The sequence below is a fragment of the Rhinopithecus roxellana genome, chromosome 21 (genome assembly GCF_007565055.1).
Source record: "Rhinopithecus roxellana isolate Shanxi Qingling chromosome 21, ASM756505v1, whole genome shotgun sequence".
NCBI classification, from domain to species: Eukaryota; Metazoa; Chordata; class Mammalia; order Primates; family Cercopithecidae; genus Rhinopithecus; species Rhinopithecus roxellana.
This window is the reverse complement of record NC_044569.1, coordinates 2939225-2953401: the sequence shown is the minus strand read 5'-3', so window position 1 is coordinate 2953401 and position 14177 is coordinate 2939225. Positions and strand designations below refer to the sequence as shown.

The 14177-nt window shown below is 42.3% G+C and overlaps 1 protein-coding gene across 2 annotated transcripts in view; it reads right to left on the bottom strand.

The window, feature by feature from the left end:
- Positions 1–14177, bottom strand: part of LOC104678039 (laminin subunit alpha-3) — a 94422-nt gene that overhangs the window by 18584 nt on the left and 61661 nt on the right. For both annotated transcript variants that reach the window (XM_030926086.1, XM_010383228.2), the window contains 5 exons: positions 7602–7719; positions 7077–7217; positions 4798–4937; positions 3714–3845; positions 2074–2227 (listed from right to left, as the gene is read on the bottom strand). In XM_030926086.1, the coding sequence (XP_030781946.1) occupies positions 2074–2227; positions 3714–3845; positions 4798–4937; positions 7077–7217; positions 7602–7719 (685 nt within the window). The remainder of the gene's footprint in view (positions 1–2073; positions 2228–3713; positions 3846–4797; positions 4938–7076; positions 7218–7601; positions 7720–14177) is intronic.

The window sequence follows — 14177 nt, the reverse complement described above, 5'->3', positions numbered from 1 at the left end:
GTCCCAGCCACATCCTGCCTCCAGCTTTGGGCTTCTGCTCGGGCGGCAACAATATTCACTCAGCTAAATTCAACCCACACTCCAGACCCAGCTCCTGGGTCACCGCCTCCAGAAGAACCCTCCTGATTTCCATGGCAGGAAAATTCCTGTCGCACCACTCCTGTAGCATCTTATCCTTTCATTTAGGTTTTCATTAGTGTGCATAGTAATAATAACTAGCATTTAACGCATACTTACTATGTGCCAGGCACTTTTCTAAGTGTTTTTTGTTTATTACTTCATTTAATCCTCACATCAACATCATGATGTGATGTATTACCATTATTTATCTTCATTTACATTGCAGCAAATAGACTCAGTGAGAGGTTTAATAATTGTCCAAGATCACATACCTAATAAATGGTAAAGCCGGATGCAAACCCAAGAAGTCTGGCCCCAGAGTCTAGTACTTAACCACTAAGCTGTGCTGTATTCTCTCTGCTACTGGGCAGAGACTAATGTCCTATTTCATCTAAACTGGGGGCTTACGCAAAACAGGGGGAAATGAAATAGTGTATTCACCAATGTTTTCCACATCAATAGCCCCAGTCCCACCCCATCTGCTGAAGCCCATGCAGAGACTCCTGACAGTCTCCCACCAAATTTCTGCACCTGGGTGTCCTGCAGGTTCCTGTCACTCAATACACCACGAACTCCATTCATTCTCTTTTCCTCCAAATATCTGCCCTTCTCCTGTCTCCATGGAGAGGACATCTCCATCCATCCAATAACCCAGACTGGGTGCCTCAGAATTATTTTAACTCCTGCCTCTCCCTTGTCTTCCCAATTCAATTATTGTCTGAGTCATGTGTATTCTATCTTGTAAATAGATTTGAATCCATTTGCTCTCTCCAGTTCACCATCACTGGGCTAATTTAGTCTCTCAATAACTTTCAGCCTTACAATGAAAAAATGAATATATGACTTCATTTCTGATGGGGCAATTCTAAAGATATTCCCATAATGGGAAAATGACAGCTCTTCTGGATTTATGAAGTATATTTCTTCTTAATAGCATAAAACATGTATTTTATTAGGTATTATCTGTTCATGCTCTCTCAAATCATTGTGCAGTGGGGAAATATTGGTAGAGAAGCAGCATGTGGTTGACATTAAGTGGAAAGTGTGTTGAACAGGAGCACACAGCTCTCAAGAGGCCACGGGCTCCTGGGTTGGAACTCCAATTCCACCTTCCACCTGTGGGAGCTTGGGCAGAATTGCTTACCTTTCTATACTGCAGCGTAAGGTTAATGAAGGATTTGGTAAGAAAATCCCCTTGGAGTGCATAGTGCAGTGACCACTGTTATCCATTAACCATATTAATTGTAACCTCAAACCTGGGAAAGTTACATTGTTGACCTTCAGCAGAGCAAGGAGCTCCTTAAGCCCTCATCCTGTGTTCAATTCATCACAGTGTTCTGCTCCTCCAAATAAGGAGTTTCATTTCCTCTCAATCCCTCTCAGTGCTGTACTTCAGAATCACCTGGGGAGCTTCACAAACTACCGATACGCCCACTCCACATGCATCTGACTTAATTGGGTCGGATGCAGCCTAAGCATTGGGTGTTAAAGCTCCCCAGGTGTTTCTAGTCTGCAGTCAAGGGTACGCCACATTGGTTTTGACAAGGCCCAGATGTATGGGTGTATCTTGTCATAGGAGTTGCATCAGAGCAGAGGGGAAGTCTGTGGGAAGGAAGAGGAGCACGGCCCTTATATTCTATAGAAAAACACAGGACCTGCTGGGGACACAGCAGAAATGTTAAAACAGCACGGCATCAGCTACAGAAATTAAGAAACCTAAGTCACAGTTTTGTTCTGTGAGTGCAAAACTTGCCCACTTTTCATCAAGATGCAAAATAAAAGCTAAAAAGAAAACCACTTTGACATTTTGGTGTGATTCAACTGTTGACAACCCATCAATCCCACTTCACGGATTGGTGATCTCTCACCCCCTTCCCCAATCTCTCCCACAGGGCAGGCTCAGGGGAATCCTCCAGGGAGGAGTGAAACCCAGGGTGAGGTTTGGACACTTACCTGATTGATACGGGAAGTCTTGGCCTTGTTAAACCTGGTAGAACCCTGAAGCAACATTAGAAAAGGTGGTTTGTTTAAACTGCAGCCTCCCAGGGACACATCTCTCTTGAGAGAGTTACTGGCCAAATCTAGGACTTCGGGACTCAGTGATAACCTGGAAAAAGGGCAGAAATGAAAGATGCTGCCAAACTTGGCTCATGTCGAGGAAGACCCGCTGGTAGAGAGAGCTCATTTCAAAAACTACGTGTTTTGGGGATGAAGAGGGGTTGGTTAATGGGTACAAAAATGCAGTTAGATAGAAGGAATATGATCTAGTGTTTGGTAGCACAATAGGGTGACTCAAGTTAACAATGATTTATTGTCTAATTTAAAATAGCTAGAGAAGTTTTGGAATGTTCCCAACACAAAGAGCATGACGAATGCTTGAAATGAAGCACATTCCAGTTACCCAGATTTGATCATTACACATTGTAGGCCTGTATCAAAATATGACATGTATCCCACAAATATGCATTAATACAACTGTTATGTAGCAATACTTTTTTTTAAATTACACATTCTTATGGTCATGGTTCCTAGGGAAACTTTCCTCTCCTACTTTAATATCACCTCCAGAAGCCAGCGAGGAGCCCAAGAAACTTTCATTGACTCGTGATTGTGGCAGGATTGTGGGAGGGCCGGGATACCATAGTTCTTTCTTTGAAATGGGTGTCATATGGAAATACAAAAGTAAATATGCACAGAGGGGGAAGATGGGCTCTGGATGATACTGAATGATGGTAAATATAAGGAAACTTCAGAGGTGAGTTTATGGAAGGATTTGTCTGACTACGAGGAGGAAAGTCTTGGACAAATTTGCTTTATCTCACGATTCTTGTCCAAGCCTTATCATGGCAGTAAGCTGTTGCTAACAACCCCTGTGCCTTCCCCATCCCTTCCATTTCCTGCTCCCTGAATTAGATGTTCAAGGAAGATGTTTCATCAACCAGGAGGGGAATGAGAACTCTAAGCCTCACCCTGGCCAAGGAGGATGGAGCCCTGATGGGTGGGAGGCTCCCTGTCATGGTAGCCTGAGAATTCCAGCCTGAGGTTCATAGCCAGAACCAGGCCCTCTCCTTACCCTGGAGAAGATTTTGCCTCTTATTTAAAACAATCATTTTGTATCAAAAGAAAATATGTAAACATGTGCATAGAAGCCCCAAGCGCTACTCTCTCTCTATTCAATATCACGTTCAACCTTGTGGTGATTTGGCTTCCTAGCACAGCACTAGTCCATGTAATTCCTTGGCCCTGAAAACCGTGGACAGCTGATTAAATCTAATTGCACAATCTTGATTATAATGCAATAAAATTTCAGTGAATACTTTTCAGGGCCATAATCTGAAGTTAATTTTAATTAGGCCTTTCCCAAGGTTACATGCCAAAGCTGCTCCTCCAAAGGGAGGCCGGGCCCAGGAGTTTTTTGTGGATTTGTTTTTTAATGGATGTATCTGGCCAAAGATGGCATTTTGAAAGACTGTGGCATGTGGGCCTCATGCAGCACACGTTGACAAAGCTGACTTTGTTGACTGGACCAAAGAGATACCCTTCCCATGGGCAGGCCATTCTCATCAGTTACCCACAAAGACAGGATCACCTACCTCTGGACAAAAACATTGCTGATACAACCCTCAAAATTGCTCCCGCCCAGACGCAGAGACTGCTGGGAACTTGAAATGCGTTTTGGCCTTTGGCCATTTCTCAGAGGCTGGTCATCAATGAGAAGCCGTAGTCTGAAAGGGAAGAAAAGCAAATCAAGGGTGAGAACTGCTGGATAAAAGGGCCCTTGCCATGTGGCCAACTCACTGTCTATGACTCAGACTCAATATTTGTTATCTAAAATAACTCGTGAAACTAGGCTTTATTTTTAAAGAGCATTACAATTTTTTTCATGTATTTTGCACATAACATTTTTATTAAAATGGGTGTATCTTGCCAAAGATGACATTTTGAAAGACTGGTATGAGAGCCTCATGTACAGAAAGTGCTCAGACTGTATGTGTTCAGCTCAACGAATTTTTGCAACAGAAATACACCAACATTACCAGCACCCAGATAAGGAAACAGAACAGAGTAGCACCCCAGGAACCCTGTTGTGCATTCCCTCTAACTCTGTAGCCTCCCTCCCTCTATCCTGAATTCTGATGGAATGGATTAGCTCTTGCCTGTTTTTGAACTTTGTATAAAGGAAATTATATGAGATGAACTTTTATGTGTGACTCAATGTTTTCCACATTATGTTTATGAGGGTCATTCATGTCATTATATACAGTTCTAGATTCTTCTTTCTCATTGCTATATAGCATTCCATTTTGAATACACCACAATTTATCCATCCAACTGATTTATTTTTTAAATTTTATTTATTTACATTTTATTTGATTTTATTTTTCTTAGAGACGTGGTTTTACTATGTTTCCCAGACTGGTCTCGAACTCTTGGCCTCAAGCAACCCTCTTGCCTCAGCCTCCTTAGTTGTTAGGATCACAGACACGAGCCACCATGTGTGGCAATTTATTTTTTTATGAAGAAATTGATATGGAATAAGGAAGAAGGACAAGACTTATTAGTCAAGTATTTTTGGCATCAAGGACAAATATTTTGCAAAAAGACACCAGAAAATTCCATTAAATGAAAGAGAGTAAAACTCACTCACAGCTCTGACAGAAGTATTATTCCACTTACCCAGAGTTGTCGCTTATTACAGATACATAGTGCAGCAAACCATCCATATATGTTTGTGGAGATTTAAAAATTGGGCCGTCGCTATCCCTGGTGCTCAATTCAATGTGACCATCTTCCAGAGTGACCTGCAGGGTGCTTGTCTGAAATCATCATAGAAAATACCCATCAACTAATTTGCATTTAAGGATTATGCCTGTATCCGTACTGAATTTATCATCCAAACCATGTATCAAACAATCAGGATGTTTTGACCCAAATGCTGTGAGTTTGCTTTTTGCTCTAAAGATTATTTTTTGCATATTTGACTCCATGTTTATAAATAGACAAATCTTATGCAAATTATGCCAACACTGATGAATTTGTCAAAAACATTTTTTGGACCTACATTCATTAAGCCAATTTAATTTCTCAATCGACTACACAAAACAGTTAAATCATTTCTAAATTTTTCTATTTTATCTTATTATCATTATTATTTGAGACAGAGTCGTGCTGTCTTGCATAGGCTAGAGTACAGTGGCACTCTCCCAGGCTCAAGCGATCCTCCCACCTCAGCCTCCTGAGAAGCTGGGGCCACAGGCGCACACCACCACAGCCGGCTAAGTTTGTAATTTTTTGTAGATACAGGATCTCACTATGTTCCCTAGGTTGGTCTCAGACACCTGGGCTCAAGAGATACTGCTGGCTTGGCCTTCCAAGGTGCTGGGATTACAGGTGTGAGCCATCATGCCCAGCCTAAATTTTTCTGTTTTTATTTTTCTTTTGCTGAAGTTATTTCTATCAGGATCAATTCATTGTTAAATAAATTTTACAGCAAAGACTTGATTCCTTAATTTTTAATATAAGAATATTACAATGATTTCTTCTCTTCAGTCATTATAAATTTTTTACTTCCTAGTCATTATTTCTGGGAAGTTCAATTCTCCATGTCAAACTCTGAAGATCTAAATTTTGGCAAGATAATTTGACTCTTCCTGTCAATCATTAATTTTAAAAATGTGCAATCTCAGCACTTGTCATTTCAATTTTGTTCGTGTTTTTTCTACCAAGTATAATTTCTGCCGTTTTCAACAAGATGTGATTCTTTGGTAAGATTTCAGTCTAAAACAAGTTTTACAGTGTGTGGTTATAGCCATTGTTGATTTTGTTTTGTGTTAATTTTTTTTCAATTGGCAATATTCATTATGAATTGCATAAAATAATGCTGACTTATATGTATCTTTAGCTAACCCATTATGAAATTGAGGGCAACGTCCCTATGCTATTTCCAAGATTCCCCTATGGTCCAGGGTTGATCTAATCTTTTGCTAACCTAATTCTTCCCTCTGCTCTCGATCATTTTGTGAATTGTGTACTAAGTGTTCCTACATGTGGCAGAGGAAACAAGTGTCAGGTATCATAAGAGCTAGATCAAAACATCCTGCTTTCATGGAAAAGCCACCCCCACAGTCTAAGTGTCAGCATGTGCTTCTTTAGGGCTCATTTTAAAAATAAGACCTTAGGGACTGGTGAGCAAGCCACCAAGAGAGGGGCGGCCTTCCTAATATGACAGAGCCACAGAGTCAGCCAGCATCTATTTTCTTAGCAGATACTAGAAGTCTGTTGTGCTCTGCAATCCTAAAGAAACACATTCAGAAATAATCACACTCTACTTCTATTTAAAAATTCCACTCATTCCACAAATACTCATTTCTAACTATTAGATGACTTCTATACCTACATAACCACACTAGCTAAATCCACTTACGTTACAGACGGTACCTGCTTGTGGAAGAGAATTTATGTGGCTCTGTTGTACATGAGGAAAGAGCAAAGGATCTTATTTTCTACAATTCTCCAGGTATAAATACTGTCCAACTAGCTGCTGCTGCAAAAAGGCAGACTAGAGAGCTGCCTTTTATGTGATCAAAACGGGATCATAGGGACACACTCTGATTTTCCTTCTGAGCTCTGAAACTTTAAGCTACATTATTAACTGCAGTAGTTATAATCCACCTTAACTCTTATTATAAAATATACCTGAAAAGAATAAAAATGAGTCCGCGAATACATGCAAATGTAACTCTGTAAATTATAATGTTACTTTCTAAACCTGATTTCTTTGAGGACCTACCCCAGAGTGGGGAATAACGTTCATGGTTGAACTATACAATAGCATTTACTGTGTGATGATAGAAAAAATGTTCAACTCCACCACTTTCAAAATCTCTCTATTGTTTTTAACATCAAACTTTGAGTCAGGTTCAAATCTTGTTTGATATTAATACACTGTTGCATACCCGTGTCTGAAGACTTAATAATACGCCACTGGGTTGAAAAGTCTGAAATCCAAATGAGGCCTGGAGGTGGTCAGTAAGCGGTGAGCCCAAATTAGTGAAACTCAACTGTCCTCCTCTGGAGAATGAGGCAGATCGCACAAGCTGAAACGCAAACATGGAATAAATTACTGGCATTGTAATCATTTCTTGGCTGAAATACAGTACCTTACCCGATCTCACTTTACCCAAACCAATTAATGTGATTTATGTAGCCTCAGAAAGAAAGAGAGCTTACTTTGCTGCATGATAAGTCAGCAATCATCTGTAAGTTTTCACGTATATAGTTGGCCTTCCTACTTTCCTGCAAATTTAATGTGCAAACCTGCAAAGGTTCAGCACCTTGCAAGCACATGGGCAGTGTATATGAGCCAGTTCACTATAACACTGTGTGCTACCAGAAAGAAGTCAAAAGTTGCTGTGTTAATGGATACAGAAGGTGGGTTGGCTGAGAAGCACTCCTTCACGAGGTTCTGAACCTTCACTCACCTTCCAGTCTTCCGAGCACTTTTTGGTTACTCCCACAGTATCGTTCAATCTAACGACACCACTGGTTTTCTTCAAATTTTTCATGCAGCCTCGGAAAGCAGGCGTAGAAATGTTAAATCTGATTAGGAACACAAATGAAAGGAAGAGATGGATCATGCCAGGCTCACATGAAATGAGAGCTGAAACGCTGTGCTCTTTAGTACTTTTCACCCATACACGAGTATGTGTTTTATGTTTATCCTTTCTCATGGGATTCCCATAATGCCACTTATTTTGTGATGCTGGGAGAACCGACTTCCTTTCTGTGGAAGTTTACATTCTCAGCTATAAAAATGCAGACAACAATGTTAACAGAAGAACGGCAGTGACTGCAAAAGGTACAAAGACAGAGAAGATGCACAATATCTAGAACTTCCCGTCCCTCTCCCTGGAGTCACAGCATTGCACGGTGGATAGGACATGTATTAATAAGTTAATAGATATATGATATACATATATAAATAATCAATCATTTATAGGAAGCAGGAATGCTCTAGAAAACGTTTTGCTCTTTTTTTCTGTTCACTGTTAAGTTAGCCACTGTAAAGTCAGAAGAAACAAAGTGCCACTTTTTGGTTCTATTCAATTATGAAGAATGTAGCTTGATTTCATCAGTGCCAAGCTGAAACAATGGAACACATTGTCCAGGTTCATATGCTGCTGTATCTACCACCTCCTACCCGTGGGACCTGGGCAAAGGGTTATTGCCAGGATTAAAAAAATTAACGGGCCGGGTGGGGTGGCTCATGCCTGTAATCCCAGCACTTTGGGAGGCCAAGTCAGGTGGATCACTTGCGGTCAGGTGTTCGAGACCAGCCTAGTCAACATGATGAAACCTTAACTCTACTAAAAACACAAAAATTAGCCAGGCGTGGTGGCAGGCACCTGTAGTCCCAGCTACTCAGGAGCTGAGGTTGGAGAATCACCTGAACCTGGGAGGCAGAGGTTGCAGTGAGTCCAGATCATACCACTGAACTCCAGCCTGGGCGACAGAGTGAGACTCTGTTTCAAAAAACAAAAACAAAAACAAAAAAAACAAGTTAACGTACAGCAAGAGCTTGCAGCAGTGCATGGCACCTGGGCATGAATGCTCAGCAGCGGTTTCTGAGAGGCAAAATTGTGCTGCTGTGGACCAGCCAAATTGCCTGGGTTCAAGTTCTGTCCCTGCTAATTGAACAGGCAACTTCTCTTCTCTGTGCCTCTGTTTCCTCATTTAGACAATGGGAATATGTGAGTCTGTTTCATAGGGTTGTCATAAGTCTAAGAAAGTTAATATGTGTAACACACTCAAACAGTGCTTTATACAGAGTAAGGACTCAATGTGAGATCATCAAGCTAGTAACTACTCCCATATTACTATTCTTATATAATGACAGCAATTTCTAAAGCAGCTCTTTTTAAATGGTCCCATGGCACTTCCCCTTCGATTTGACTTCTGGATCTGTCTGGAGCTGAATGTGCATAAAGCATTCACACACATGAACTAACTGAAGTCCAGGCAAATATTTGTGTTTCCTAAACAAATGATGTACTAAGAAAACCCAAAGCTGATTTCATTCTAAATCCCTAATGCAGCTTACTTTTCTAAACGGAAAGGTGTCTGCATTCCTTTTAATCCAATTCATTAGAAACAGTTGAGCTATATGTAATAGCCCTAAAATTAAGTTTCATTAAAAGGAAAAGAAAGAAACAAATCTTCACTGGCATTACAGTATGAGCCTAATTATTTTATAAAGATGGCCTTTTGTCTCAGAAGAGGAGGAGGGTTCATTTTCATTCCTGGAGCTTGCCTATTTATACATGGTTTTAGGTCCATTCTTCTTTGGGTTTCAACATATCTCTTGGACAACAACGTTCCAGGTGTCCCTCTCTCCCTAGGTTATTGGTTAAAGAAAGAAAGTTGCAGGAAAGTAAAATAGAGGGAGAGAAACGCAGTTAACAGACACAGACCACCTATTTTGCACAAAGCTCTAAGAATACAACTTACAATAACATTTTGAGGGAGGTATTTTCTCTTTTATATTATTTTATTTTATGTTAAGTTCTAGGATACATGTCCAGGAAGGACAGGTTTCTTATCTAACATTTATTGAGCACTGACCATGTGCTGACCTCTGCTAATTCCTTTACACACTTTGAATCTTCCAACCACCCTAAGAGATGGGCAGCTACTGTGCCCTTATTACAGATGTAGCAATGACACATTGAGAGGCTGAGGTCTTGCCTAAGGTCACACAGGTAAGTGGCAGAGCTGGGGTCTGTACTGTCAGTGTGTCACACAGGTTAGTGAGGCCTGAAGCCCTTGCTTTTTACGCTTACAGTTAGTATTCCTGCAGCACTTGGAAGTGTCATGTCTTCTTCTTGTAGAAGAGTTACCTACAGCAGAAGTGTTAAAATGGAAGAGATTTACTTCCACTATTCCTGGGGAGATTCTTGTTACCTTGGGTTACCTGAGGACCCACAGTTCTACATTTACTCCAGGATGCAGGGTCTGAACATCCTTGCTAGAGGAATGTCATTGCACTGGGGCATGAATTGCTGTGTTAGCGGGTTCCTGCATTGGGGTATTTATGTATACTTTGGGCCAATCTGTCCACAAAAGCTTAGCCAGCTCCATGGCTGCTGCAGGCCGACTTCAGGGAGCAAAAAGAACAAAAGGCAGCCCTAACCTCGGTGTTGGGTACTTAGTCGATGTTCAATAGATTCTTGATTGATTTTTACTTTGTGGATCATTTTCATTTTAGTGTTTATTATCACACTCTGTGAACAATGGTGTAGGTCCTCAAGAAAAATGTCCTTGCTGGTGTCAGATCCTCTGGCATTACCAGGGATGATTTGCTCTTCTCCTGGGAAGGAGATGGGATTAACAGAATGATTTCTGATTATGATCGGAAACAAGCCATTCCAAGATCTGGGTCCCCATTCCCAGAAGAAACACTACAGTGAGGGGGGGAAGAAACAAACTACGCACAAAATCCCTTGAGCAAAGCTGAGTTCGTGATTACACCTGCTTGCTTTGCTCCACCTTAAGTTTGAGAACTTTGTCTAAAAGGTCCCACCATTTATGCCGGCGCCAGAACACCTCCCTGCTCTGGAAGAGTCGGCTGGTTGCCCCTACAGAGCTTGGCTGTGAATTATCCATGGAACTCCTCTGTGCCCACCCCACCTCCCAGTGACTCATGCCCAGTGGCAGTTTCAGGAATCTCTGGGCCACCAAAGACTTCACCAGAGGGATGAGGCAAGACCCAGAACAGCTGACTATTCCTTAGCATTTTGCTTTTGAGAGAGTGAAGGGCCAGTGAAATCTTTTCATTGGCCTCTATCTCCCGCATTTTCCATGTTCCAGTGATTTTAATAAAAAATCAAAATATAGGCCAGGCATGGTGGCTCACGTCTGTAATCCTAGAACTTTGGGAGGCAGAGGCAGGTGGATCACCTGAGGTCAGGAGTTCGAGACCAGCAGACCAACAGGGCAAAACCCCATCTCTATTAAAAATGCAAAATTAGCTGGGCATGGTGGCAGGCACCTGTAATCCCAGCTACTCGGGAGGCTGAGGCAGGAGAACTGCTTGAACCCAGGAGGTGGAGGTTGCAGTAAGCTGAGATTATGCCATTACACTCCAGCCTGGGCAACAAGAGCGACACCCCATCTCAAAAAAAAAAAAAAAGTCAAAGTATAAACTTACCCAGAAAAAAGGAAGCAGTCCCTTGTTTGGAGGATCCCAAAAAAAGTTACTAAGAAAATTCTGGGCCAGGCGCGGTGGCTCACGCCTGTAATCACAGCATTTTGGGAGGCCGAGGTGGGTGGACTGCCTGAGCTCAGGAGTTCGAGACCAGCCTGGCCAACATGGGGAAACCCCATCTCTGCTAAAAATACAAAAATTAGCCAGGCATGGTAGCACATGCCTGTAATCCCAGCTACTCAGGAGGCCGAGGCAGGAGAATCACTTGAGCTCAGGAGGCGGAGGCTACAATGAGCCAAGATGGCACCACTGAACTCCAGCCTGGGTGACACAGCAAGACTCTGTCTCAAAAAAAGAAAGAAAATTCTGGACTGGGCACAGTGGCTCACGTCTGTAACCCCAGAATTCGGGGGATGGGAGAATCACTTGAGGCTAGGAGTTTGAGACCAGCCTGGGCAACACAGCAAGACCCCATCTCTACAAAAATTGTTTTAAAAAAGCAAATTATTTATATGCATCTCTATATCTATATATTTCTTTAATGGATGGAGATGAAAAAGTAAATAAAGGTTGAGTGCTAAATTAACCTAAAGTTTTGCTGAGCCAAAACTAAAGCCACCTCTTTTGTGGTTCTACCTACTGCCCTTTTCTAGAAAACCTGGATTGACTGGCATCCACATCACTATCTAGGGGCCTTGCGTTAATATCATGCAAACACAAACCACCCACCAATGGGTTCCTTACTGGCTCAGCGTGAGAATTCCTCCTGGCTCTGGGTAAGCCCACTGGTCTCCACTACCTCAATGACTACCTGGCCCGGGCTTCATTTACCCTTCTCCAGACTGGCCTCCTTTCCAGAGGCCAGGCCGTTTTGTGCACCTGCTTGTGGGCATCTCCACCTGGCTGTGTCTCAGGCTCCTGGACTAAGCCTGTCTCAGACTTAACTTGTCACCCCACTCCTCCACTGGTGTGTTCCATCTGCCAAGGGCTTAGCCAAAAACGAGGCATCATTCTTGACTGCTTTTCCCCTTTATTCCCCAACCCAAGCCATTGTGCAGTGCTGCCCATTCGCCATCCTAAATATATTTGGAACCTGATCCCTGTTGCTCACCTGCAAAGCCACTCCTTGGGCCAGGTCACCCTCATCACTCACCTCTGTTAATACACTCAGCCTCCAGCCACTCTACCTACCTCTGCCCTTTCCTTCTCTAATCCAGTCTCTGCCCTGCACTAGAGTGAGCTACTGAAAACTCTAATTTGGTCATGGCCTTTCTCTGCTGAAGTCTCTCCAATGGCTCCTTTCTGTGACTTTCAAGGTACTCTGTGGTCAGGCCCCTGCTGCCCACATGAGCCCCATGGGGCATCCCTATCCCACTTCCTGCTGTACTCCAGCTCTTTGCAAGTTCACGCTTTCTCTATCCAGCTTTGGTGCTTCACATACACTGACTGCTAGCATCTCTCAGGTCCTAGCTGGAGGTCACCTTCCTGATGGCCCCAACTGAATTAGGTTCCCTCCTGGGTTCTGTCAGCATCCTAAGCTTCCTCCTACACACATCATGTTCTCCTGTAGTGACTGTCTCTCTTCTGCTCTTCTCCAGGCTCCACCCTGCTCACTGTTGTCTCCTTGGCACCTGTCACTCTGCCTGAGGCCCATTAGGCATTCAGTAAATCCTGTGTAATGAATGAATACGTGGTAACTCTCAAACATACTCAAAAGTACTCGAAAAAGCTGACTACCTTGAATGATTTTATTTTATTCCATTTCATGGAAATAAAATTAAGATTACTGACAATTCATAACTGGCTATTCATGGCTGAATTGCCTTTTAATATTAATAATATTAAATATTAATATAATCTCACTGGCTCTGAATTTCTTCGTTTGTAAAACTCAGGGGTTACATACCATGACCTGCAAGGCTCCTTCCAGAGCCCAAGGAGTAAAGGTGTTCACTCCCAGGTTCTATTAAAGTGCCCAGCTTTCCCATTTGCGTTTTTGTCTTTGGAGGCAACCCTGACAACTTTAAAACAAATATTAGTGCCTGACTACGCAGAATAGACAGATGCCCACATGTATCAGGACTCTAGAAGAAAGAATACCTTGGAATGACACCTCATAAATCACATCTAGTTCCTTCCAACTGATGTGTAAGTTCGCAAAAGAGTTAACTAGCTTCAGATCTCATATAAAAGTCATCATCACCTAACCTTCTGGAAGCACTCTTCCTTAGTCATGAGGCTGCACGAATCCTTCTAGGATATGTTCTGTCCACACACTACTGTCAGCTATTGAAAAGTTTTCCGGGAGGATACAAATGAACAAAATGGTTATTTTTAAGTGCATTCCAAAATGGTGGGATTTTTTTTTCCCATTCAGATAAAGCTTTACTGCCTTTCACATTAATTCATTCATGTGTTCATTCATCCAAGAAACAGTTATGTACCAATTCCACGCGCGATAGCATGCAAGGAGCAGGTGATGCGGAAGTGAAGGAGACATACTGTCTCACATTCTTCCAGAGACTTCCTGAAAGTGGAAACCTCAGCTTCCAGTTTCCTGGGAATGTCTATCAGGCCTTGGGATGCCCACGCTCTCCTATACAGCCTTCAAGGGCCCAGGGCCACAGCCTCTGTTCTACTTGTCGCCAGCATTGTCAACCCTACTATATTCTTTGTGGTCTCTCCCCTCCCAAGAATGACAATGGCGGTGACACACAGTTCCCCGACCTTCCTTCTTTCCACTGCCCAGTCTCATTATTCAGGATTTAAATCTGTTTTACTCTGTTGACTATACTGTTAATACGGAAAAGTTAACTTTTTGCATTTGTTTGTTGGTGAAATTAAAAAAGGCAGA